The sequence below is a fragment of the Panicum virgatum genome, chromosome 9K (assembly GCF_016808335.1).
Source record: "Panicum virgatum strain AP13 chromosome 9K, P.virgatum_v5, whole genome shotgun sequence".
Taxonomy (NCBI): domain Eukaryota; kingdom Viridiplantae; phylum Streptophyta; class Magnoliopsida; order Poales; family Poaceae; genus Panicum; species Panicum virgatum.
Genome location: NC_053144.1, coordinates 63,081,537 through 63,105,872, shown reverse-complemented (window position 1 = coordinate 63,105,872; position 24,336 = coordinate 63,081,537). Strand labels below are relative to the sequence as shown.

At 45.8% G+C, this 24,336-nt stretch overlaps 4 protein-coding genes across 10 annotated transcripts; all 4 read right to left on the bottom strand.

The window, feature by feature from the left end:
* Window positions 1-169: 169 nt before the first annotated feature.
* LOC120646868 (ninja-family protein 1-like) lies at window positions 170-2,897 on the bottom strand. 2 transcript variants are annotated; one of them, XM_039923372.1, is made up of 4 exons: window positions 2,761-2,897; window positions 2,167-2,639; window positions 1,117-1,392; window positions 170-910 (listed from the first exon to the last, which is right to left on the bottom strand). In XM_039923372.1, exons 2-4 carry the CDS (start codon window positions 2,576-2,578, stop codon window positions 468-470), a joined length of 1,131 nt encoding a protein of 376 aa, XP_039779306.1. In that variant the 5' UTR covers window positions 2,579-2,639; window positions 2,761-2,897; the 3' UTR covers window positions 170-467. The 2 variants fall into 2 exon arrangements, with proteins under 2 accessions (XP_039779306.1, XP_039779307.1); XM_039923373.1 differs by having other exon boundaries at window positions 2,167-2,624.
* Window positions 2,898-6,938: 4,041 nt separating this feature from the next.
* LOC120646866 (digalactosyldiacylglycerol synthase 2, chloroplastic-like) lies at window positions 6,939-12,205 on the bottom strand. 4 transcript variants are annotated; one of them, XM_039923367.1, is made up of 5 exons: window positions 12,086-12,205; window positions 10,191-10,573; window positions 9,520-9,786; window positions 8,109-8,458; window positions 6,939-7,768 (listed from the first exon to the last, which is right to left on the bottom strand). In XM_039923367.1, exons 2-5 carry the CDS (start codon window positions 10,476-10,478, stop codon window positions 7,237-7,239), a joined length of 1,437 nt encoding a protein of 478 aa, XP_039779301.1. In that variant the 5' UTR covers window positions 10,479-10,573; window positions 12,086-12,205; the 3' UTR covers window positions 6,939-7,236. The 4 variants fall into 4 exon arrangements, with proteins under 4 accessions (XP_039779301.1, XP_039779302.1, XP_039779300.1 ...); XM_039923368.1 differs by lacking the exon at window positions 12,086-12,205 and adding an exon at window positions 10,878-11,136; XM_039923366.1 differs by lacking the exon at window positions 12,086-12,205 and adding an exon at window positions 10,878-11,114 and having other exon boundaries at window positions 10,191-10,546.
* On the bottom strand, window positions 11,857-17,073 carry LOC120646865 (trithorax group protein osa-like). The gene is made up of 5 exons (XM_039923364.1): window positions 16,796-17,073; window positions 15,949-16,583; window positions 15,141-15,735; window positions 13,299-14,991; window positions 11,857-12,205 (listed from the first exon to the last, which is right to left on the bottom strand). The coding sequence occupies exons 2-5, from the start codon at window positions 16,550-16,552 to the stop codon at window positions 12,173-12,175; spliced, it is 2,925 nt and encodes a 974-aa protein (XP_039779298.1). The 5' UTR covers window positions 16,553-16,583; window positions 16,796-17,073; the 3' UTR covers window positions 11,857-12,172.
* Window positions 17,074-19,212: 2,139 nt separating this feature from the next.
* LOC120646864 (GDP-mannose transporter GONST3-like) lies at window positions 19,213-23,536 on the bottom strand. 3 transcript variants are annotated; one of them, XM_039923362.1, is made up of 3 exons: window positions 23,136-23,536; window positions 22,564-22,756; window positions 19,213-20,574 (listed from the first exon to the last, which is right to left on the bottom strand). In XM_039923362.1, exon 3 carries the CDS (start codon window positions 20,572-20,574, stop codon window positions 19,477-19,479), a length of 1,098 nt encoding a protein of 365 aa, XP_039779296.1. In that variant the 5' UTR covers window positions 22,564-22,756; window positions 23,136-23,536; the 3' UTR covers window positions 19,213-19,476. The 3 variants fall into 3 exon arrangements, with proteins under 3 accessions (XP_039779296.1, XP_039779297.1, XP_039779295.1); XM_039923363.1 differs by having other exon boundaries at window positions 22,564-22,750; XM_039923361.1 differs by lacking the exons at window positions 22,564-22,756; window positions 23,136-23,536 and adding an exon at window positions 22,134-22,482.
* Window positions 23,537-24,336: the final 800 nt, after the last annotated feature.

Sequence of the window (24,336 nt, the reverse complement as noted above, 5' to 3'; positions counted from 1 at the left end):
TAAGGTTCTCTGTTTTCTTCAGGTTACAAAGAAAACAATGGTCTATGTTATCGCAAGTGATTGGGAGTTTTCTGAAATCATGGCTGCCAACACTCGAAGGAAATTGCAGGACTAAACCACGCTCAGAAAGGGTAAAAAAAGCTATTAACAGGTCATGTTACGACAAAGATTTCAGCAGGACTGGGAGCAAATGGCCCCCAATTTCATCAGCATAATAAGCACTGTACTACAATCTGTTGATGACATCTACTCTGATTCTAGGCCGAATGCTGTCCCTACAGAACTAAAGCACACTCAGGAAGGACGAGACAAATTATCGACTGGCTACGGCAGGACTTGGAGCAATTTACCCCCAATTTCATCAGCATAATAAGCACTGTGCTACAAAATCTGTCGATGACATCTACTCTGATGCTAGGCTGAAGGCTGATGAAACAGAACACCTGGATGGGTCTGCCAACGAAGGTTCACAGGTTTTCCAGAGGATTGACAACAATGTGCCGCAGCGGGTTGGCCACGTTGCCGCCCCCAGCGTGCTCCACGAACCCTGCAGGAGTGTGGAAGCTCCCATGGCAAATGCAAACTATTCTGATTTCTTCGCCTTTCCTGTACTTGTACAGGAAGCCTTCCACCCTGTTGCCGTTGGGGAGCCCCTTGGTGAACACACTCGGCATCTCCTGCATCATCGCTCTCTCCACATGCCCCATGCTCCTTGCCCTTGCTGCAGCTGTGCCCGAAGTGCTTTGTTGATTTCCCCTAGGGCCAAGGGCTGTCGTTCTGCCAGTCAAGGGAGTTCTGCCAGTCAACCGAGACGATGAAGATGGTGGGCTTGCTACCATTGCGCAACTTGCAGCCTCACCAGCGGGTGGACCAGCTGATGACGGGCTGTGCTCCTCGGCAGTGGTTGTTCCTGGAAGATCAGACAAGAATATAAGATGGAGCTTCTTTTAATAACACTAGAATGGAAAGTGTTTTACATAAACAAACAAACAGCTCACTGCTCACAATCCAGGTCATTCATTTATTAAGCTTATGGTATATTTTGATTGATATGGTGGTGGCAGGTAAGATCTTGAGAAAACCTAAATGGTGTGTAACAAACAAACAAAAGAATACCTTTGAAGGCTGAATTTGGCTTCCCCCGTACTGCTGACAAACTGTCGTGTGATGTGCTTGTAGCCTTATGCAATTTGTCAGTGTGCGCCTTCACCTCTTCTATGATCTGCCCACCTACTTCTTTTGAGGTGTTGCAAGTGAGAGAGTTCCTCCTCTCAACCCTCTTCTTTTTCAACTCGAGCCTCTTCAGACTCTGAGCTGCCTTTCGCTTCCTCCACTCCTCAGTGCCAGCAGCATCAATTGCGGCAGGGAGTGAAGTACTCCTTACGAGGGTGTCTGCAATATTTAGTAGTTAGTATTTACTCCAATTCACAGGAATATCTTAAAAATAGTACGGATATATAGTAGAAAAGGCACACATGGCTATATGAGTTAATTTCTCACCGAAGTACTTATGTAAGAGTAAATTACTTTGTTCATGTCATGTGACCTAATAATCTACATGAGCATAGTTAATATCCTGAAACTAACTTCCTTACCGTCCATTTATCAAACTATATGCTTGACAAAAGCACCCTGTTCACTTTCCTAGAATGTGACAGCCAACAGCTGTAAATAGTTTAACTCCCATAATCTGGTATGGTAAAGTTGTTCAGTACACGAAGCGCGAAACAAGCTGCACCACACTTCCCCAATGCTAACAATGCAGCTCCAGAACTCATTAACTTGCCAATGCTCAATACTTAATCTAGCCCTCCACGCACAAGTATTCTACATTTCAACTTCATACAGCAATACAGCATACGTCACTCACCAAGTATAATAGGCAGACACACTATTTTCACGGTACATCAAGAATACTGCAAATAGCAAACCGGTTTATTGAAAGATTCAGTCTATCTATCATGTTTTCTTCCTCTGCAATAAATTATAATGCCTAATTAACGCAGTTTTAACAAAGGATTCACAGTTGACAGTTACCACCATCGACCAAAGCAATCTTAATCAGTAGTTCAGTACCGCTAAGCATGGAATCTGAAAGCTAAATTACCACCTAGGCGAAACACTAAAGATAGTATAAACCCCTTATGGAGAAAAAGCCATACGCACCTTGCAACCTATGCCCTTCGCCGTCCGACGAGCCAGATGAAGGGCTCAAGCTCGCCCGCAGGCTCGCCGCAGGCTCCACGGCGAGACCACCGGTCTCACGGCACGAACCCCATCCGTCCAGCCCCTGCTTCCTCCCCACCTCCGACGCCTCCGCCTCGACCGGCACCGAGCTCGTCCTCCCGAGCGCGGGCGGCGCAGCCACCTCCACGGGCGCCGTCATGACGGCCGCCACGGACGACGACCGTATAAGCTTACCCCCCTTCCTATCGACCCCGAACCGCCCGCCGAGGGACAGCCCAAGGCTCAGCTCGACCGCCTCCGTCTCCGCCTGCGCCGGTCCCGGCCTCTGCTCCTGTGGCGGCGCGTCTCCCCTGCCGATCCCGCCCAGCAAATCCCTCGAATAGCCCTCCATCGCGCGCGCAAGCTTGTCACAGGAAGCGCCAGCATCCGAGAAGCACCTGCAGGAGCCGGAGCTAGGGACAAGATAAGGCAAGAGCTGAGCGACGCCGCAGGAGCAACAATTTCCGGCGCCAAGCAGAGGCGCCGGGCCGGAGCAGACGAGACGGGACGGAACGGGACGAGGGGCCCACTTACGCGGAGGAGGAGGGAGGGGGCCGCCATTGGTGAGGTGACGCGCTGCTGCTTCTCCTCGCCGCGGCCTCGAGCGCCTCTCGCGGGGAAGGGGGGGAGAGGATGCGGGGGAGGGAGGGGGGAGGCAAAGCTCTCTGCTCCTTTTTGGGCTGGTTGGTTTCTTTTGGGTTATTTTTGATTCATACCATTGTAATTTTCGAATTTTGAAGAAATATTATTATAATTCGCGTATTTTAAAATATATCATTACAATTTTTCGCTTCCCACAAAAATGCCACTAAATACGTATGGAGATGGTTTGAGCCCATCTACATACGTATAAGAATGCGTATGTTTCATTTCAGCCTCTCTCCTCTGTCACTGACGTGCGGGTCCCACTTGTCGTCTTCTTCTCCCTCTTCTTGCCATCTTCCATTGCTGAACTGAACAGCATCCGCTGCCGTCGATGGTTAGCAGCAGCAGCAACGTAGGCGACCACATGCACGCCGCTCGGGCATGCAAGTGTTGCAGGCTTCGCAATAGGCGCAGCTACTAGCTTAGTAGCTCACTTCATGGCGGCCCAAGACGCACACAAATTAAAGCCCCAGCTGGTCGCGGCCGCTCCTCTTCTCCATCAAGGACCGGCTTGTGGGAGTCTCCTCATAGCTACGCACGCGCCCTTCCCCTCCTGCTGGAGCCCTTACGCCGGCGCGTTCATCGGCCGGGCGGTGGCAGCCGGCGGCGCGCAGCTCTCGCCGGCGGCGGCCGAGGCACGCGGCCTATGCGGAACTTGCCACATGGGCGGCGCGTGGAGCTCTCAGCCGGCGTGGAACTCGTTGCATCGTCAATGGCGAGTACTTTGGCGTGCTGCTGCTGCCCTTGGCCCCGTCATCGGCGAGCTCGAGATTCCCGGCCGGCATGGAGCTCTCAACCAGCGTGTTGCTGCTGCTGCTCGGGCCACGTGCTGCTGCTTGCCGTGGATGGCGGTCGGCAGTAAACGTGACTCAGCAAATGGAAAATGAGAAGAGGAGGAAGAAGATGACAAATGGAATCTGTACCTAGGAGAGGGGCCATATACGCGTGATAGAGGAGAGGGGCCATATACGCGTGCAGCTGGGCCCAAGTCATTTTCATACGTATTTAGTGGTATTTTTGTGGGAAGCGAAAAATTGTAATGATATATTTCAAAATACACGAATTGTAATAGTGTTTTTTCAAGTTTTAAAAATTATAATAGTATGAATCAAAATAACCATTTCGCTTTTGAGGCATGCGCTTCCGCTGGGGATGGCGGAGACGCGCAGGCCTGCTGCCTCCGGCGCGACGCGTGGTGCGAGCGCGCGCACCACCGCGCAGCCGCGGCGGGAGCCGAGCGGGGTGCGTGGGGCTCGCCAGCCTCGCAAGGAGCTGAGCCCGTGGGGTGTACGTGCGGAGCTGAGTCGCGGGTGGGCGGAGCTGACCGGCTCAGCGACGTCCGAATCCAAAAGTACCCAGAATCACGAAATCCTCCTACTGCCGTCTCATGGCCAATTTTTTTCCTCTTCTTTTTTGGAGAAGCCATAATCTACCTAAGTATCCCACCACTGTATCATACCTTTCTCTCTCTCCTTAATCATCTTCGTCGGCTCTGGTGAGATTTTTTATCGCCTAGAACATCCCGATAACATCGGGTTTCAGAAGCCGATTAAGGTCACAAATTAGGAAGTAGCAGTGACGGATCTGAAAAAATATTAGAAGAGGCTTATTCACTCCATCTTCTACCTATAGCTATTTCTTTCAAATTTCAATGGCTATAAATTTATAGAATGGGTTTAGGAGGGACTTCATGCTTCTAGCATAGATAGGAGGGGCTCGAGCCCCGACTGATCCGGTGCTAGATCCGCCCCTAGAAAATAGAGCTAAGAGTTTGAAATTTATGACTCATGGACACTTTGGACTCGGAAATCGGATGAGGAAAGTAAGGTTGATGGTTGTCGATGCGCCACCGTCAACTAAGAAGACTATCAGTGACCGACAAGAATAGAGAACTAGGAGAGCTACCCACTTCATCAAATTGAAGTGGTAGCTATATCAGATCTGCTATAGAGCTAGAAAAGGAAGAAGACTGATGAGAGAAGAAGGCCAGTGGAAGAAGAATTTATAGAAAAGAAAAAGTTCCAATGTGGGACCGCACAGTTATGTGTCACTAGCACCTAGAGTCCCAAGCAGACCACGTTGCTCAACAGATGTTACGAGCGTTATAGCGTATTGCATCGTATCGTGCACCACGACATTTTGGTCATTATTATGCCGTATTGCGCGTTAGGGGCCGCGGCCCGTTAACCGCTATTGCTCCACATAGCACGCCATGTACCGCGGCCATTTTTCTGCTATTGTGCATCATTCTACGCAGATGTCGTGGGCATTCGCCAGTATTGCGCCATATCTTGCGTCAGGTGTTGTGGGTGTTGCCTCTATTGCATCGCATTACCACAGTTAGTATGTTGAAGGGGAGAAGTCACCTATGTGGAACACATGGGTGAAAATAGTGAGGTTCATAGTTACTGCTTGGCAAAATTTCTACCAACTATTATACAATTTCCATTTGCGATTAACTTTAACTATAGTTCTACGGTTGCAATTTCTATTTATATTATTGTTGTTTACATGTTAGTAGTATCTTATCTTATTTTTATGATTTTATTTTAAAAATATTTCCCTATTAAAATTAATGCTCGAGCAAGAATTTTACATGAGAATAAATAAATTTCTCTAGACGTGAGAAAAATAAGTTGCGTTCCAAAAGAAGACGGGAAGGATCCAAAGCTTGCTAGTACTGTTAATTAGGCAGTTAAACCATACTTATCTTCTTCTGTTCGTTTCTTACAACTTTTTCCCCTTGTGGTTAAATAAGGCAGTTAAATAGATTTCAGGAGGAAAAGAATAACATCGCGGAGCCGGCTCCGGAGCCGCGAGCTCGGCTCGGCCGAGGCGCGGGAAGATTGGCGACGATTAGGAGCGAAAAGGGCAGGTGGAGCCACCTCCTGCCACGTGGGGACGACAGCACCCAACTTGCCCGGTCACTTTTCAGGTACCACCGCCCCTGTCACCATACTTATCTGCAGTCCAGCCCCCCTCGCCGACAGGCCGACCCCACGGAGGTGTACCCCACGGCATCAGTAGCAGCCCACCCCAGAGCAGTCCAGCCAAAGCGAAAAAAGTCCGCGCGCAGGCCGAGCGTGCCACGCCCCCTCCTCTTCCCCGCGCGGGACGCTCGCGCGCCACGTGTTTGCGGCCCGCCGACCGCGACACGTCCGCGCGCAGAGCGCCAGTGCGAAAGGTGGGGGCCGCCCCCACCGTCAAGTGGCCCAACTTGCCCACATGGGCCGCCGGCCGCGAACACGTGTCGCCCGCCCGCGGGCTCTGCCGCGTCAGCGCCCTTGGCCGTACGAGGCGCGCGCGCGGTGGAGTGGAGGCGGCCGTCGCGTCGCTCGGCCGCGGTGACGTCAGGCGCGCGGCGGGGGCAAGGGACACGTACCGCGCCGCAGCGACGGGGTGCGCGGTGGGGCCCGCGGGGGCAGACAGCAGGATCCGGCACGGGAGATACGGCGGGCGTTTTTACTTCAAAAAAAAAAAGATACGGCGGGCGTCTCCCGCGCGGGCCGTGGCTGTTTGGCAAAAGCGGTGGGCGGGGGTGGCCTGGGCTGCGCCGCCCCCGTTCGAGCGCGCGGGGTGGTGACTGGTGAGTGGACGGACGGTGAGGATCGCGCGGGATGGGAGGAAGAGACGAACGAAACCGAGAGGTAGCTGTCTCCACGTCATCGATGGATGGCGACAGTGCCTAATTAACCAGGTGGTCTGTAGGCTGGCACTGGTTGCTTTCGGGAGAAGACAAGCGGGGCTTGCTAGTTAATGGAGTCTGGTCTTAGTTTAAGCTTTCATTAATGCGTGGCTTGCTTGTGGATCTGCCATGGAGCTCATGAGGGTGGTTACCTTAATTATATGCGATGGCCTTGCTCAGTCGGCACTCCTACGTTTTTGATCCAGGACGGCACATGGAAAGGCTGATCACTCGATTCTTATGCTGACAAGACCCCGAATGATCGAGTCATCAGCTACCATAAAAATACCTAAATACGGGCGTTGAAAATGGAGTGATCGGGGCGCTTTATGACCATACGGGCGGCACACGCGCACGCGCTGGGAGAGCGAGTGCATCAGGCTTCACAGTTCATTACAAATTTACGATCCATCAATCAATTCACAGAATTACAGCACTGTTCAGTACTTCAGTGGGTTCTTCTCCCCTCTAAGCTACCAGGACAATTTAGTACAATATAGTCTGGTTGATGCATGATGCATCCCAGTAAGCAGCGAAAATAAGCACTAAACCTCCACAAGAGTTCAGGACCCCTCCGGATTGTTCTGGTAATGTCAAATTTTAGAAGAAAAGAAAATGTCCACTAATGCTGTACATGAAGAAAACCACTGCAAACGTGAAGTAGAAAGAAGTTGCAAACGTTACGTCATCAGCTTAAATTTCAGTTTTTTCCTCTTTGGCGGAGGTGCCAAATCAAGATCCTTGCGCAGCTGCTCATCAGGCTGCAGCGTCTTTGGAACAGCACCAAATGCACACCGGGTGACTTCCAGACCTGAGAGCGCTTGGTGCAGGTAAACTGACGCGTCCTCCAAGTTTTGCTTCAGTCTACGAGTTCTTAGAAAAGCAGGCAACGAAGCCCTGGAGGTTTGATGGGCCCTGGACTCTGGCGCATGAGGATTTATATCAGCGGCCTCAATGAACCTCTCAGTCGCTGCCTCCCATGACAGCCCATACCTCTGCATGTCTGTCAATGGAGCAGGCTGTTCAGATAGAGCATTCAGTGTTAGCTGTACAAATTCTTCTTCACTATTATAGATACGGCAGTTGGGGAATTGCTTGAAGAACTCATTCGACGGGTGATTGGCACATATGACGATCTTTCCCATTGCCAAGGCTTCAGCAGTGGTCGTACAGACCACATCTGTGGTGCTGGGGTTGATGAATACTTTATACCTGTTGTCGAATCAAGTATTTCAGACTTTTAGCACAAATGCAAAATCTTATTATGAAACTCCCAAGTGATCTAACATTACTGCTACTTCCCCAACCTCCTTTAGTTAACGTTGTGTAATTGTGTTTCAGTTCAATCAGATCACAATCATATACTATCTAATAATATTGACAAAAAAGGCTGATGAAGAAATTGCTTTTACTGTCTTGACAATGGAAGATAATACATACCAAATTTGCATTCAAACTCAACTTTTAAACAGTGAGATGTGTTTGGTATGTTGAACTTGTATGACTGTATACTGAAATATGATGGAATGAATTTATTAAATAAGAAACTCACTCATGGAACAAGGGATCTGCATGATCACGACCAGGATGAACATTGACAGCCAAACTTAAACGTTTGGCAGATTCACGGACTTCATCAGAATCTTCTCCGCTGCCATATAAGTCCACTTCAAGACCAGCTAACTTGCTCTGATATTTGAACAGCAGGTCAAGAAGCTCCCTGTATCCCTTACTCCATACCATCTTCCCAATGTAGTATGCCCCTTTACTGAAGGCTTTCTCCCCACTCTGCAGCTGCCTCAACTTTAGTTTGCCTACCTCAAGAAATTTTGGATTAACACCATGGACGTTGCATATAACAGACCTTGGCAGATCTTGAGTGGCACCAGACAATCTGATAATCTGCACCAAGTTCAGGAAAAGTTAGTATATACCTCAGCCAAACAGGGCAGGATAATTCAACTATTCAATTTTCAAAATCTAGTTTATAGAGAGGCAGTAGAAAGAAAACCAGCAAATGCATTTATACGAGGCAAGTTGAAGGTACATAAGTGACATATTTCTCCAATTCTTTTTTTTTACTTTACTCTTACACCAGTATGAAGATATCATGCCACAGAAATACCAGAAAGTACAAGTTTCAATAAACAATATGCAACCATAACTGGGTACCACTACTAGCATGCAACTCTAGTGGAATGTGATAGTTGCGCATACATAAACATCTACATTGCTCTTCCAAAATAAGTAAAGTTAATTAGGGCCCCGTTTAGTTCTCAAAAAAATTTCTACAGTACCCGTCACATCGAATTTTTGGACACATGCATAAAGCATTAAATGTAGTTGAAAAAAATAACTAATTAGACAATCTAACTGATTATCACGAGACGAATCTTTTAAGCCTAATTAGTTAATAATTGAGCATTAATTGTCAAATAACAACAAAAGTGCTACAGTGTCAAACCCCAAATATTTTCGCGAACTAAACGGGGCCTTAATAAGAAAGCATGCCTATTCCTAGCACATAGCATTTGTACACTATGATTGAAATTTAAAAACATGTGTACAAACCCATACTCTTGCCTAGCCTAGCCTAAGCAGCCTTTTTTATTCACTTCTCTTGACTATAAGTTCAAGATAAGCATATTTTTTTAAGGAAAAAGTCCCTACTATATTCACTGCATCAAACCAGGAGATAAACCAGGTTATAGCTAAAAAATATTGGTATTATATCTGAAGCAGATACTGGCATGCATGCATAATTATGAATAGCAAGCACACACGCTTAGTGACATCTGTCTATTTATCACAAAACACTGTGTTGTAGATTGTTGATGTATGTGAATAAAAAAGTGCAACATCATGGGCAGAAGTAACTAGATTTACTAGATATGAGCGAAAGTAATGCTATTAAAACAAAGGATTTACTCTAGATATGCATATCTGCAAACTCAACCTATTACCTTGTGGCAATATATTCGAGTTACCCAGGTGTTGGCATACTTGAGGAAACAAGCAATCACTTGTCCATTCTTTTCTCTCCTTACATATGCTAGATAATTTGTGTGAACAATTCCTATCACTCGCTGGAACTTATTTTTCCATCTTTGCCCATGGTGGTACCAATTTAGATGCTCAGGCTCTTCCAATACAGCAATGTCAGCCAGTTCATCTGGAATGCATTCTGTAATATCTCCAACTGGGAGAATGCTTCTCATTTCTGTAGAAAACTGCATTATAGAAAAAGGGGTGAAGTTCTCTTAAATACCCACAAACGAGACTCTATAAAACAAGATGCAAAATAGGAATATTGTTGGATGAGAGCTAAAAGCAGCAAGTTCTATATTCACCAGACACTGAGCCCACTTAGGATAGCTTCAGGAAAGGACTGTTCTAGTGAAAAAATCGAACTAACTAGGTAACCACATGGATCACATAGTCACACTGAACGAAATGGTCAGTTCGAAGGAGCTTCACTCAGGTTTCCGTAGACTTACAAATGCAATGTGGCATAAAAGAGTAGACACGGCTATTCTAGGCACACATAAGAGTACAAAGGATAATTCTAGGCACTAATTTGGGACAATATCCTCTCAGTTTCACATAGAAATTACAGGGTGTAGAATTATTATACCTTCCCAGGGTAAAATTTGATGCTGAAGGATGGCCTAAAGTCAACCCTCTCCTCAATCCAGTGACGAACATAGCTCTCATGCTCCAGAGGCGAGTCAAATACAATCTTGTTAGGATAAACTAACTCTTGGTCCCTTAGACAAAGCCAGGGGATTACCAACGTGACATCCTTATCACCATCCTTTGCGAGGTATGCAGCTCGGAACAAAGGATTGATGGCTGTTCCCGTCATCCATGGGAGACTTGCGGTGGTGAATATCGCGAAATGCCTTCTCGTCCTTGTTGACATGGCGTGTGTGAGTGTATGTCAGGTAGAGTAATGAACCACTGGTTGCTCTGCCACCCAAATTTGCTATCCTAGCACATTGCCACCACGCAACTCAGCTGGAAAGCACAGGACGAAGGCAAAGTCACGAATCAATCAAGTAAGCATTAAATGCACACTACCTGCTAAGCAAAAATAGATTTCCTTCCTAGAATCGATCGATCGAACTACAGAAACAAGGGGCATATGCGGGCACGCCGCAAACAGCAAAATCAGGCGCATAAACGCGAGCTATGCACGGAGCCTTACTAATACTAGCAACAAATGAATTAGCGAGTGGCGACTGGTCCATGAACAGGGAACGCGTGGAATCGGCCGTCCAGAGCTAGGGAAACCCAACGTGCTCAGGGAACAGGGGCTTACCAATAAACCTAATAGAAATCCCCGGTAGAGGAAGATGAGAAGGGGAGGAGCTGCCCACACCCGGAGCACGAAATAGGGGGAGCTCGCGGGAGGGACCGCGCGGGAGGCGGCACGGGCCGCCGCTTCGGTGGGCGGGCGACGGTGGCGGCGGAAGCGGAACGGCAGCAGCAAGCGGGAGGGCGATGGCTGGGAGAGTGGGAGGAGGGTGGCGTGGCGGCAAGAGGAGAGCGGAGCTGGAGGGGAAAGAGCAAGGTGGGGAGGAGTCGGCGTCAGCGTCACGCCTGTGGGGGTGCCGTTTGCCGTGCGGTATGTGGATCTGGGCCACACCCCAGCGTTTGGACGGATGGGAACCGACAACAGAGCCTCTTTTTTTTTTGAGATTAACCGAGACAGAAGCAGCCAGGTGTTTTTATAAGAAACGCCCTAACGGCCTAACCGACGGGGGATGGAATATACCGTCCCCGCCACCAGAAATGCTCAGGTCCAACAGAATCCCAGTGCCGTGGAGGTTATTTCTATGTTTGCTCTGTTGGGGCCCGTCAAACGTCCATGGAGACGAGATTAGCAGGCCCAGCTATATTCAGACCAAGTTATCTGGCAAAGGGAAAAGAAATTCTAGATTAAACTAGCCCGAATGTTAAAGAATTGGGAAATCACTAGCCGCCTAGTTATTCTAACCGAGACCAATTCACTACTTCTGGCGGTTTGCCACATCGAATTGGAATCAATAAGTGCTGTTAGTGTCAGCTGGAGTTTGAGCGTCATCCATCGCAATAGCCTCTGGCACAGGATGGCTGCGAAGGCCGGCTTGACAAAGTCTAGGTAGTGGTTAGTGTCGAGCGGCGATTGAAGGCCACGTTGTGCCACCGGAGCTAAATTGAGGCCGCGGAGCCATCGGCCATGGAAGTATGGAACTGTAGAAGGGGCCTGAACGAGGTCGAGGAAAAGAGGGCGGAAAAAGAATGCGAGAAGTCAATAGTTTGTTAAATCATCCAGTTCTCAGGCTTGCTTGTTTGCGGAAATAGCGCACACCAGTGGGTCAACAAAACAGGAAGGGCATGCCTTACAAGGTACAAGAGATCAGGCTGCAAATTATCAAAACTGGATGCAAACCTAGACACGTGATATTCCAATAAAATACAGCATTTCCTGTGGAACTAGATCGATATATCTTACTGTAAAATAACTGTTTCATGCAGATAGATTACCCAATTTGCAGCCTCATTTAGTATGCATCACAGACTCTGGAATCTTTACAGTTCTGACCGGTTCAGCACATAGTGCCACTTACTCATCTAACTAAGCTTCACATACTTGTCGACATACCCCTGAAGAAATTGAAGTAGTAAAACAAGTTAGTGGAGCCAAATATTCATCAAAACAAATGTGTGCTGAACAAGAAAAATGGTACACTAAAGAACTAAAGCAGAACATAGTACCATTAAGTTTGAAATATTAAATATATGGGCTCTGAATCAAATCTTTTTTTTTGTTATGTAGACAGTGTGATACAAAGTTTTGTCATCCCGAAAAAGAATGAGAGCTCAAAACTTGCAAGAACAGAATAAGATAGCTCATTTATGTTGTCCCCTTATGTGGGACCTATTGATCCAGACAGATTTTGATTCCCATGTTGGAATGCAGAAACTTAATCAATAGTCCAAGTGATGAAGCAAATATGGAATTTTATTTGTGTCCAGGAGTTCAGTCACCCCCTCTTTAACCAAATTACAGTTGACACAACATGTTGTGATGTTTCAAGAAATCATCAAAAACATCATGTAGGTAACAAAGTTAATAAACCTGCAAAATTCAATTTCGAATTCACCTTTGATATTGAATGATGCCAGATTGACTGCTTGTTTATTCATTTCTCGACATCTAGGAAGAATTTGAAACTGTTCTTTTTTGCAGATATACTTAACTTTATGTTACTACATACATGATTGTGTGGCAATTTTTTGAAGCATTGAAACATGGCAAAATTACTAATGGGGGCGCCTGTACCCCTGGATATGAAATCTGCACTACGATGAAACAAATAATGGCTAGACGATGATCAGACAACATAAATATAGACAATATGCTCATTTAAGTGATATTATCAGAATGGAGCTTTCACATATAAAGTTATGTTGCCAAACTCAAACAAACAATTACCAAATGGCTGGATGACAACATAATAAAGAATTCAGGACATAAGAGTAGGAACTCAAAAGTGTGACACCAACTAAACTGCAACTAGTGTTTCTCAGTGTCAAGGGCATGTCATAATTTCCACTTCTCCACAATGTTCAGTTGCTAATGAAATCATATGCCATGAACTACTGCATAGTGTATATTCTCACAGAATGCTACAAACATATGAGCATAATAAATACACAAATAACCAATATGCTAGACAGCTGATAATAGACATACCATTACTAATTTGGTCACCTTCCTTTGAGAGGATTGTACATAATGTTTAATCTTGGCAGGTGTCTTTGGAATATGACTGCTAGGGACTGAATTAGAAACCTTATCAACTGTTTTCCTGACAATAGTTTTGAAAGCCTCTTTGCTCATGTTTCCCTGCCTCCATGATGGCTTAAGAACCTCCTTAACAAAATCTGCAATAGCAATCTTAAAAAGCTTCATTGATCTGGAATCCTTAATCTTCTTATTTTTGTCCATTGTTTGGTCATCATCAATATCACCAGGGATATCTGAGTTCCAGTCTTTAGCACCCAAGAATTCAGGACTTGCATTCTCCACCATACCTGCTTCGGTATCTGCTGCCACCTCTCCAAGTCCCTCAACTTCTGACTCGGCAACAACCCCCAGTTCATGCATGTTTTCACTATCCACTTCTATGTTCATAAGTTTTGACACATCACGACTATCAGCAGCACTCCGCTTTTTATCTTTACCAGGATCTACTTTGTTGATTGAACTGCTTGACGGCTCAATACTGTCAAGCAATGGATCATACGGAGCAGCAGAAGAAAACTCCTGGCGGAATGGCTTTTGTTTATTGGACACAGCTTCTGCAGAACTTTCATGTGCATGTGTTCTAGATCCAGGAAATGATTGACCAAAAGGAGACAGGACATTCATGTGTTCTGCTTTTGTGGAGATAGAACCCACTGCATTTGGGCTTACAACAGGACCAATATCTAGGCTTGGATCTGTTTGTTCAAAGGTAGATGCAAATGGGTTGTAGTGGGGTTTGATAGATGATTTAGGTAAACCAACATCAGTTAAAGGACCAAGATCGCTACTTCCTGGTAGTGTTGATGGAAATCTCTGGAAAGAAGGATAAACCAAGTTAGTTCCTGAATCCAGATTCCCAGGAGGCTGGTGCTGGCCATAAGGCGGCTGATGAGATGGGTAAGATAGACCTGCACCACCAGAATACTCTGACCATTTGTTTGGAGGTACTGGAGCATTTTCAACAGGAATGGCAGAAGGCTGCTGGTGAGAAGGAACTGCTGGTGGGAGCGTATGATGATGGAAATCCAATGGTCTAGGATGAGACAGCTCTGGTGGAGGGTAGCTTCTCATCTGGTTCTGCATAAACTCATTTGCTGGTGCAATAACATCATGCTGGAATTGCGTTTGAGGGAATTCTGAAGCTGTATATAATGGTTGTCCTGGTAGCCGAATCATATTCGAGGATGGAATGTGTTCAGGAGGGCACAAACTCTGAGGGTGAGGATGATCACGTGCCATGGAGTTCTTGGTAGTTTGTACGGAGGCAAATGGAGCACTTGCAATAGATTGGCCCACAGGAATTTGATCACCAGACGATGAAGACACATTTAAGTCTGTTTGAGACTCCGATGGGCAGCATGGTCTTTGCACCTTATGAGGATCAGATGCATTTGCAGAAGCAGACACTGGTTGTGAAGGTTCAGAAGTTAAATTGTCACCATGAAAATGATGTCCAAGGGCACCATCAGCTGCAGCATTATCTCCCACTTTGCCAATTAAATCATTTGAAGAACTATTTGATTTCTCTATCAATATCAGGCCCTCTTGCTGAGCAATTCTATCTCCTGAATCGTTACTTTCTCCAGCAGGATGTACCCGCTTAGCATATGGTGGCCTGCTTTGATTTCCAGGTGAGGAACTGAAAGAAATTTAGTATCGTTAGACTTCCAAAACAGCAATTTATAAATATCGAATGTCATAAAAAAAATCTAAAGAAACAGAAATGCAACTACGCAGATGAATCGATGCATATATTGAAGGTCCACAGAAAGGTACAAGGTCCCATACCTTTGGGATGGACTGCCATTGTTTGACCCCAGCGGACTACAACTTCTAACATGAGGCGACCTGCTCCGGTTTCGTTTCCTTTGCCTCCTCCCATGCCCTCCATCAAATTCATTGTCACTTAAATCTTCCTTGGCTAGATGCTCAAGCACATTCGTGCCATGCTTCACTGGGCTGCTCTCCTCCTTGAGATGATACTTTCCAGCTTTGTCATTATGTTCAGTGCCAGAATGTGCATTCACATTTCCTTTCGGATTAGCATGTTTCTGATAACTAATTTCAGTATTTCTATCATCTGGTTGATTGTGCTTGGAATCTTCAGCCAATATAACATTGGTGCTGGCACCACCAGGACCAGCACCAACCTCATTCGCACTGTCATCGGAGGCATAGCCTTGTATTAATCGGAATGGGCTCCCACCATCCGCGGTTACAAGTGCAGTTTTAGCATTCTCACCACTGTCAGGTGGCAAATCCTTGCCAAGGCTTGAAACATCACTGACAGACTTTGACATATTAACATCTCCAGTACCTTCGGCAGTCACAGGCGAAGAATTCTCTGGGGTAAGAGGTTGCCTTGATGGAGAGTCCTCATCCCCTGACATTTGTCATGATAAAGTAAATGTCTAGAGACAAATTAAGCTGAAATGACAAAGTCAGGTACGATATTCATGCACAGATGTTTTTCATCATTAAATTATCGTTTTTTTATTGCTGCAACACAAAATGCAGCAGCATGAATGCAGTGAACGTCAAACAGAATAAGTGTCACCATACAGAGATGGGGTAGGAGGGAAAAGGGAGTCCTAACCATCCATATCCATATCTGAGTCATCAGACACAATTAGCTGAGTAGCTTCTTTCAGAGTTTTAGAATCATGTACACCATCACCGCCTTCTTTTCCTTCTGCCTCTGCATTCCATGACTGTGTGACTGCAGCACTGTGAGGTGCGAGCGGCACAGGAGGGGGAGGAGACGAGGGTGGCGGAGGAGGTGGAGGTGGCGGGCCAGATGGAGGCAGCACATTCTCTGGAGCAAAGTTGGGCGGCCGAGGCGGTGGTGGAGGAAGGGTCCCTGGCATGGGATACTGTGGGCGGGCCTGATAGATAGCTTGTTGTGGTGCTGGCGGCGGCGGCCCTGGCATTGGCATCGGCGCATAACCTCTCTGCTGCGGAGGCATTGGCATCGGCGCATAACCTCTCTGCTGCTGGGCAAAAGGGTATGGCTGGTTCTGAGGCGGAGGTACGCAGTGCTGGTATGACGCAGGTGGAGGCCGCATTCCTGGGTGCTGTGGGTACGGTGCTGGTGGAGGGGCATGCTTTTGAGGGAAGGACCCAATTACCCCAGGTTGGTGCTGGGGCGGCGGCGCGCCATGGCGATAGTGTGGATTAAAGTTCCGTCCCTGCCCGTACATCTCTATCTCGGAGACCAACCCTCGAAACCTCCTGCAAAGTTCAAATTCCTTATCAGACCTGGTCAACAGTCAGTGCGCAACCGAAACCAAACGAAACCACGCAGACATCCGATAACGCGATTAACTCACTAAAATCACCCCCAAAAATCCAAACCCTAGATCAAACCTGACAAAGCTCACACCAACCGGAGAAACAGCACCACGAAGCATGACCGCCAAGAACAACAGGGGTTCCACAATTACCTCCTAAGAGTCCGGAGACTAGAGCCGCGGCGTCCCGCGGGAGGCTAGGATTCGGATTGGAGCAGAATCCCCCCGCAGCGCGCGATGGGCTGCGATCCTCCAGGGGCGCCGCCACGGCGAGGCGGGATCGAGCGGCGGCGGCGCTAGGTCGCTGGGGTTGGTTCGGATTGCGAGATTGTGGTTTCGCGGTGTGCCATTCGGCGAGGAGGAAGGTCGGGGGGAGGGAGCAAGGACGGGTGCCGGGTGCGTGCGAGAGAGACTGTCTTTGGGTTTAGATTTCAGAACGGAGAGAACAATGACGGGGTGAGCCGCGACGAATGGATCGGACGGTCAGGATTTCCCTTCAGCCCTAGGGAAGGAATAAAGGACAAGCAAAATTAGTTTTCTGTTTCTTCTCTTTTTTAAAATGGAAATAATGTTTTATTCGTTTCTTCTTCCTTCCTTATTATATACCTGCCTGGATAAAGTTTTTGAAATAGAATCTTTTCATATTTGAGGTATTATTTTTTTTTGCGAAATATTTGAGGTATTAAACATCGACTAATCACAAAACTAATTACAGAACTCGTCTGTAAACTACGAGATGAATTTATTAAGACTAATTAATATGTCATTACCACATGTTTATTGTAGTAATTTATTGTCTAACGACCGATTAATTAGGCTCAAAAGATTCATCTCGCAATTTACAAGTAATCTGTGAAAATCGATTTTTTTCGTCTACATTTAATATGTCATGTATGTGTAAAAATATTGATGTGATTGATGCGTAAAGTTTTTTTACGTGGAACTAAACAAGGTCTAAATCTGAATTTTCCCTAATGCGACACAACAAAGAACCTGCCAAATACTTTTGTGTTTAAAAAGAAAGAACTCGCCAGATGCCAAGAGGTCGTTTCCTGCAAATGAGAAAATTATAAAAAAGATACAGATGTTTTTTGATAACCAGAAATTATCAACACCATGAACAAAGATAAACAGCCAGAATGTCCCTTGCCGCGGAGATATTTCCTCTGTACGACTGTACCTTAGCATGCCATTATACTCGGATTTTGCACAACAATCCGCTAGTACAACAATAAAGTATAAACCCTAGTACTTTTGACTACATTTAAGATTTACAACCAACTGAAAACCCAAACCAGTAGTTGATTTAGTTATGGCTCGTGCAATGCTTGCGCCGGTGACCAAGCAAGCAAAGTAAGCATCTGCTTCTGACTTCCAGGATCATACTTTACAGTTCGTACATTGGGCACATGAAAGCTTTTCTTTCAGCATAAGAGGGAGACTGATGGTTCCATCACCATTACAGAACAAATTGGCAAATTCAGCAGAGAAATAAATAAACACATACCATACCGTCACCGACAAAATGTATGAGATAGATGCTTTCATATACGACGTATTCAATGCGGATAGGTACATTTGACAAGTCCCAGGTACCCTACCATAACAATCTTGACATCTTGTGTTACAAATGAAAACGGCAATACAGTAAGAAATAATTGCATGATGATAGTTCGATCGCCTCCATGGCTTCTACTCCCTCCATTCATTGTCTAAGGCCCATTAATTTTTTTTAAAAAAATTATAACGACCCGACCCGGGATAACGGCTAACATCTACTCTACATTCTACATTTTGAGTAAACCACACCTGCTAAATAACTCTCTTACGCTTTCGTCCTCGCTTCGCGCAAAAAGCTGCAGCCGGAATTATTTACCTTCCCGCGACCGGCTATTTAAGTCGGTCCGAGACTAAATTGGGAATACTGTGCCGGAGCTACAGTATTTTTCGCGCTACAGTAGCTATGCTACAGTAACTCGAATTCAGCCCGGCCCAACTGGCCACGGGCTGTCACAAAAATCAACTTTGCAAGGCCTATTTTGGTTTTCCACGGGTGATTAAGGCGCTAAACGCTTCCTTGATCGGTTTGGCAATTATAACGTCCCATGCCTCGCCTCGAGAGTTAAACGAGGCTTCTCTTTTATTCACATACACCCCCTGTCGCCTACAGCGCTCCTCTTTCCTTCTTTCCTTCCCATCGGTCATCTACCAATTAGCTGCGTAGATGAAGGATGCAGGAGATGCGCAGCACGTCGGCAAGCAGCTCTTCATGTACTCTATGCCGCTTTACGTAGACAGAGCTTGGAGAGAGAGGGGAAAAGAGAACAGAGCGCAACAAGGAGGCGCCGCTGGAAATTTTTGGCGATTCAAACAGGAGTTGGCGGGGGCAGCAAAAAAAAATGCGAATTCCAGCTATAGGCAATGGTGATGGCGGGGATGAAACATACGTGAGTTTTTGGCCAGGGAGATGGCGCTCGAGTTTTTTGCGATTGCCATGGCGGTCAATTTTTTGGCGATGATGATGGCGCACGATTTTCAAATGGTTACCATACTTTTTTTTGGCAATGGCGTGTGCACAACGGATCCGTGGAGAGTTACCGATTAATGAGGCTTAATTACATATGGTGATTAACGAGGAAAGACTAAAAGAGCCTTGAATAGATGAATGGAGAGAGTAATATCTAAAACATTTCGAGATTTTGCAGCCCCTAGTCCAGGACTACCATCCATATGTTTGTTTCCAAGTATTAACCGGTACCCAAGTGTTCAGGTGAGGCTGTTGCGAAGGAGGTACCGCATCAATGGTGAACTTCTCTTCAGGTTTATGAGGAGCTTTACTTTTGAGTTGAATTGCTCTCTTGCCCTCCCTGCATCTGCAGCAATTTCTGCTGCTCCTCATCAGTCTCTTCCTTCAGCTCAACCTTTGGTGATTTCGGTTTTGTGGTGGATTGCTGGTAGAGTACACCACCTGACATGCATATCAGGAGCCCAATGGTACCCACAAAAGAGGCATGCTTGTCCCAGATAAGCAGATTAATCACCACAGTCAGGAGTTTGTTCACTATGCCAAGTACTGTGAACCCAGTAGCAGAGATAGCCCGTCTGCAGGAGAACCCGAAGAAGGATATCGACAGCCCAAATAGGCATGAGAGAGCAACGGGGAGGACCACGTCAAATGAAAGCCAATTTGACACTTTGGAGCTGTCAACCTTCATCTGATCAAACTCTCCCATTATAAGGAGCTCAAGGGGGAACAGCATCAAAGCCTCAAGGTTGTTGTATAGCACAAGGCCCCATGTGTTCAGCCCAATGGTCATGACAACATGCTTGATGTACACAAAATCAATGGACATACTTGCTAGGTAGGCCACCGCCCAGGTGTAAGCGGTTACAGTGAATTGGTTGTCTGTGAAAACATAGATTACACTTCCGCCAAGTATAGTGGAAAGTGAAAGCCATGTCTTCAGCGATGGCCATGGCTGATGAAGATACAGCGTCTCTCCGATGGCAACAAATATTGGCACAGCAGAGCGGAACACGATGAAAGTGTCCACATTGGCATGCAGCAGGAGTTCACTGTTTGTGAAGATGGAAATATAGAACATCACAGCAGCAGGTAAGAACTTCCACATAGTCCTCAAATTGAGGCCATCATGCTCAATGAGCTTTAGCTGTCCACAGAGGAGAACTCCAGCAACACTAGTGAAGTACTGCAGAGCTGTCAGAGCTCCAGGATAGGGAAATTTCATGACTGCCCATTTGTTGATGATGGAAAGCAGAGATGCTGATAGACAATACCCAGCAGCAACACCATAGACTGAGGCTTGCTGCAGAAGAGTGTTCAATGTGTTACTCCAGGCTCCAGTTTTCTGTATAGTACCTGAACCCTCTGGTGAAGCATCTTCTTTTGAAAGGTCTGAGAGATTAGACATCTGCAGCATGCAAACTGAAATTAATAGAGTTTCGAAGAAATACATGAGCCCAAAGTCAAGGAGCAGGTACTACAGAATGAACCAACTATAACAAACATGCATGTTTCAGGGGAAAAACACTGAAGTTAATGCATCAGGTAGTTAACATCTTAAGCATAGGTTTCATTAATGTAAAGAAAGTATGTAACCATCCTAGAAGAATTTGGTGAGGTGCAAAAGCATAAGAGGGCTAGCTTTCAAAAAAAAAAGCATAAGAGGGCACAGTTCAGTTTCCAGACCATATCACCAGTTCGTATCATATTACGTGATACAAGAAAAGGAACAATTATTGATCATTACAAGTACAAATCCCAGTTCACTAGTTATGACACGCTGAATTCTTCAACTGCATTTGATTTCCGATGCTACAAGGGACAAAGCAGCAAACATTGAAAATGGGGAATGAACAGATCAACAGCACTTGAAACCATCAATATACACTAGGATAATGATATGCTAGCAGTTCTGGGCTACTGGCCAGTGATCTCTCTCACATATTCTATTGCATTAGGATATGCAATTGTATCATAAGACAGAGAAATCACTATATCTTGGTTTCATGCCATTAAAAAACAAGACTGAAAAGAGAGGGCCAGAAATTACTGTCCTCTAAATAGGTCTGCCCACCTTTACAATCAGCTTCACCCTTATAATTCAATTGTTTGCAAACCCAGAAAGTTCTTAAATCAACCTTGTCATTCTCATAGTGCAATCGTGATGCCTATATGTTGACAACTGATGGATAACGATTTGATCTTAAAACAAAATTTATGGAGATCTGACAATATACTAATGTAGCAATGGATAACCCAGCTAAAATCTATGCACCTACACAAAGCCTTCACTTCATAACTCCATAAATTCGGCCCTACCCCCAGATCAGCACCTTCCAATCAAGTTTCATACAGCAACAATTGTTGAGACAAACAGCACTGTGCACAAATATATTCATGTTTACCAAATTTAGTTGTACTACTCAGTAGCTTGTGCGATAAAGAGCTCATCGACATCACATATCAAAAATCAAACCACATTTTCATGCACTCCCAGCAAGGATCAACTTCCAACACATATATGCCAAATAAAAAAAACTAATGCACTTCAAGGTTATAGCTGCAAATGCTAATTTTCTGAACAAAAGAAACAGTGTTTATCAAATGATGCTGATAAATACTGAATATTGAGAAACTTCACAGAAAGAAAGTAAAACTCTCCCTTTATGTGTTAGGCTATCCTAATTTTCTTATGTGGCAAACATGTTACCCAATTCATACTGTGTGATACAAAACCAGCAAGCGAGGTAAAGACACAAGAAGTTCAAACAAAAACCAAAACAAGATGAAGCAGACATCAAAAGGCAAAAGCAAAAGGCAGATAATATGTACCTAAAAGAAGTCACACAACAAAATCGAAGGCAAAAGATGAGGCAGCAGGATCGGAAACACTTCATAACAGCATCAAAACATGACTAAAGTATGCCAGCTAAAGAACTAAAGAATCCAAGAAAGGTCAACAAATACCTTGTAACGTCCAACCCGGGAATTCGCCATGGCTTATAAGCAAAATTCAACACCAAATGATCTAGGTATGAAGCATGTATCTTTTTAAGCCAGTTGAGGCTCCCCGAGGTGGCAAGAGAAGAGGGAAGATCAGTATGCAACAACCACCTAGCAGCTAGCACAATCAAATATGCTCGTGGGGGCAACAGTGCGTTTGTCCATGACAGCCATGGAAGTCAAACAAGCTCGGGGCACGTCGCAAGCATGTTAGGTTGCTAGCATGACAAGGACATGGTAGAAATATTACATATTGCACAACCTATCCTTTTAAAAAAAACATATTGCACAACCTAAGCACTTGGTCCAAGTCAAGGAGGACAACTTAGACGAGGTCATGGGTCCTGATAATGCGATGTGCTAGTTTTGTGATAAGAAAATAAGTACAGCATACCTCAGGAAGCTTTCCTCGCAGCTGTTGGAAGTTGGACAGATCCCTCTCAACTACCACAACGTGACAACTCCAGCACCTCGATGACGATGACTAATCAACAAGTGGCAAGCACACGATGTGCTCGCTAAACTTGCTGCTGGAGCTTCATGAGCCGGAGCTGCCAACCGATCAGTCACATGAAGCGTTTCTAATTCTGCTTAAAAGACATGAAAAATAATGGAATTAGTTAGTCGCCGGCGCATGCCTCGTATGCTAGCGCAACAAGTCCTTGCGCGAACTAAACGAAAGCCATCGACAGAAGAAAATAAAAACATCAATTGTTAGGTGAGAGCGTCCCAACGACGGCCATTCCGCACAGTGGCAGTTTCGTGCGCAGCCAGAACACCGCCGGGCATTATTGATTGGCACCTCCATCAACCCCATCTAACACCCATGGAGGCGTCGCAAGAAACCTCCCAAGTGGAGCATCAAGCGCCGAGGGCGGCGCCCCAAGATCGGATTCTTCTTTGCCCGCGCTGGAGGAGAAACAAGGGCCAAAACCCCCCGGGAAAGCAGATGAAAGAAACTCTCACCTTTCAGACGCTTCCTGTGGTGTGTGGGGACGCCACGGGTGAGGCGCGGTGGGTGATTTATCGCGGGCGGTTGCCGGAGGTGGGAGGACGCCGGATCTGGACGCCTTCGAGAGTCAAACCCGCGGTACGGACGGGGTTCACTGGGCGCGCGGATTTGGGAATTGCCGGATTGGGATTCCGGAGAATGGAAAGGAGATTAGGTGGACGAGGATGCCACGGCAGACCAGATCTTTTGCAGGCGGGGACGACGATGAACTTTAGAAATGCGACTTGCTGCTTCTGACCCGCGAGCCGCGGGGAGGAGATCTCGAGGCGCCTTCCGCCTCGGCGGGCTCGCCCTCCTCCCGGGTCGCGGGTGGCGACCGGCCGTTTCTTCGGTCCTGTTTTCCTCGCCGCTTGCGCGTCGGCGGCACTCTTCTTGTGTCCTGTTTCGCCGATGGGTTGGGCCCACGCCGGCAGGTTGGCAGGTCCCGGCCCATCTGGATAGTGGGCTGAGAATTCTATAGCCCGGATCGTATTTCTGTCAGGAAAAAATCATTTCTGCCTCTCTCAACTTTGGACCGAATCTGTTTTTTCCCTATAACACGAAACCGATTATTTAGACTCTTCGGACTTCCGAAACCGTTTGCGCGACCTCCTTTGAGCGGTTTCAGGGTAACGTGGCATCGGTTTTCTTTTTTCTTTTATATTTATTTTGACTGAATATTTGAAAAATCATATTAAATCACAAAAAAATCATAAAATAGAAAATCCAATTTTGTTAGACTCCACATGAGTAGATCTACGCAGTGAATATATTATATGGTATACTTTAGAATAAATTTTTTGTTGTAATTATATATATACTTTTCTATAATTAATTTATAGATACAGTTTCTGTTGTCTAATTATGGTAAAAAATTTATGGTGGGATAATCATTATATGGTGGAGCTGTAGTAAAAATATTATAATTATGGGATCATGTATGACTGAGATATAGATTTATCTATATAAACTTAGATAAATTTAGACGAATATATGGATAAACTTAGATAAACCTATATCTCAGTCATACATGATCCTATAATCATAAAATTTTTACTACAGCTCCACCATATAATGATTAGCCCACCATAAAAAATTCACCATAATTAGACAACGGAAACTGTATCTATAATTAATTACAGAAAAATATATATAAAAAATTACAGCAAAAAATTT

Bases quoted from the DNA above. Each gene is read 5' to 3' on its own strand.
- LOC120646868 (XM_039923372.1), bottom strand. From the start codon at position 2,578: ATGGAGGGCTATTCGAGGGATTTGCTGGGCGGGATCGGCAGGGGAGAC. The intron at 1,393-2,166 runs GTGCGTATGGCT...TAAATATTGCAG, and splicing joins CGAAGGGCATAGGTTGCAAG to ACACCCTCGTAAGGAGTACT. The intron at 911-1,116 runs GTATTCTTTTGT...CTGATCTTCCAG, and splicing joins GCCAAATTCAGCCTTCAAAG to GAACAACCACTGCCGAGGAG.
- LOC120646864 (XM_039923361.1), bottom strand. From the start codon at position 22,163: ATGGCGAATTCCCGGGTTGGACGTTACAAG. The intron at 20,575-22,133 runs GTATTTGTTGAC...TGCATGCTGCAG, and splicing joins CCCGGGTTGGACGTTACAAG to ATGTCTAATCTCTCAGACCT.
- LOC120646866 (XM_039923367.1), bottom strand. From the start codon at position 10,478: ATGTCAACAAGGACGAGAAGGCATTTCGCGATATTCACCACCGCAAGT. The intron at 9,787-10,190 runs GTATAATAATTC...TCTATAATGCAG, and splicing joins TCAAATTTTACCCTGGGAAG to TTTTCTACAGAAATGAGAAG. The intron at 7,769-8,108 runs GTGAGTTTCTTA...ATTCGACAACAG, and splicing joins GCAGATCCCTTGTTCCATGA to GTATAAAGTATTCATCAACC.
- LOC120646865 (XM_039923364.1), bottom strand. From the start codon at position 16,552: ATGTACGGGCAGGGACGGAACTTTAATCCACACTATCGCCATGGCGCG. The intron at 15,736-15,948 runs GTTAGGACTCCC...GACAAATGTCAG, and splicing joins CTCAGATATGGATATGGATG to GGGATGAGGACTCTCCATCA. The intron at 14,992-15,140 runs GTATGGGACCTT...AATTTCTTTCAG, and splicing joins AATGGCAGTCCATCCCAAAG to TTCCTCACCTGGAAATCAAA.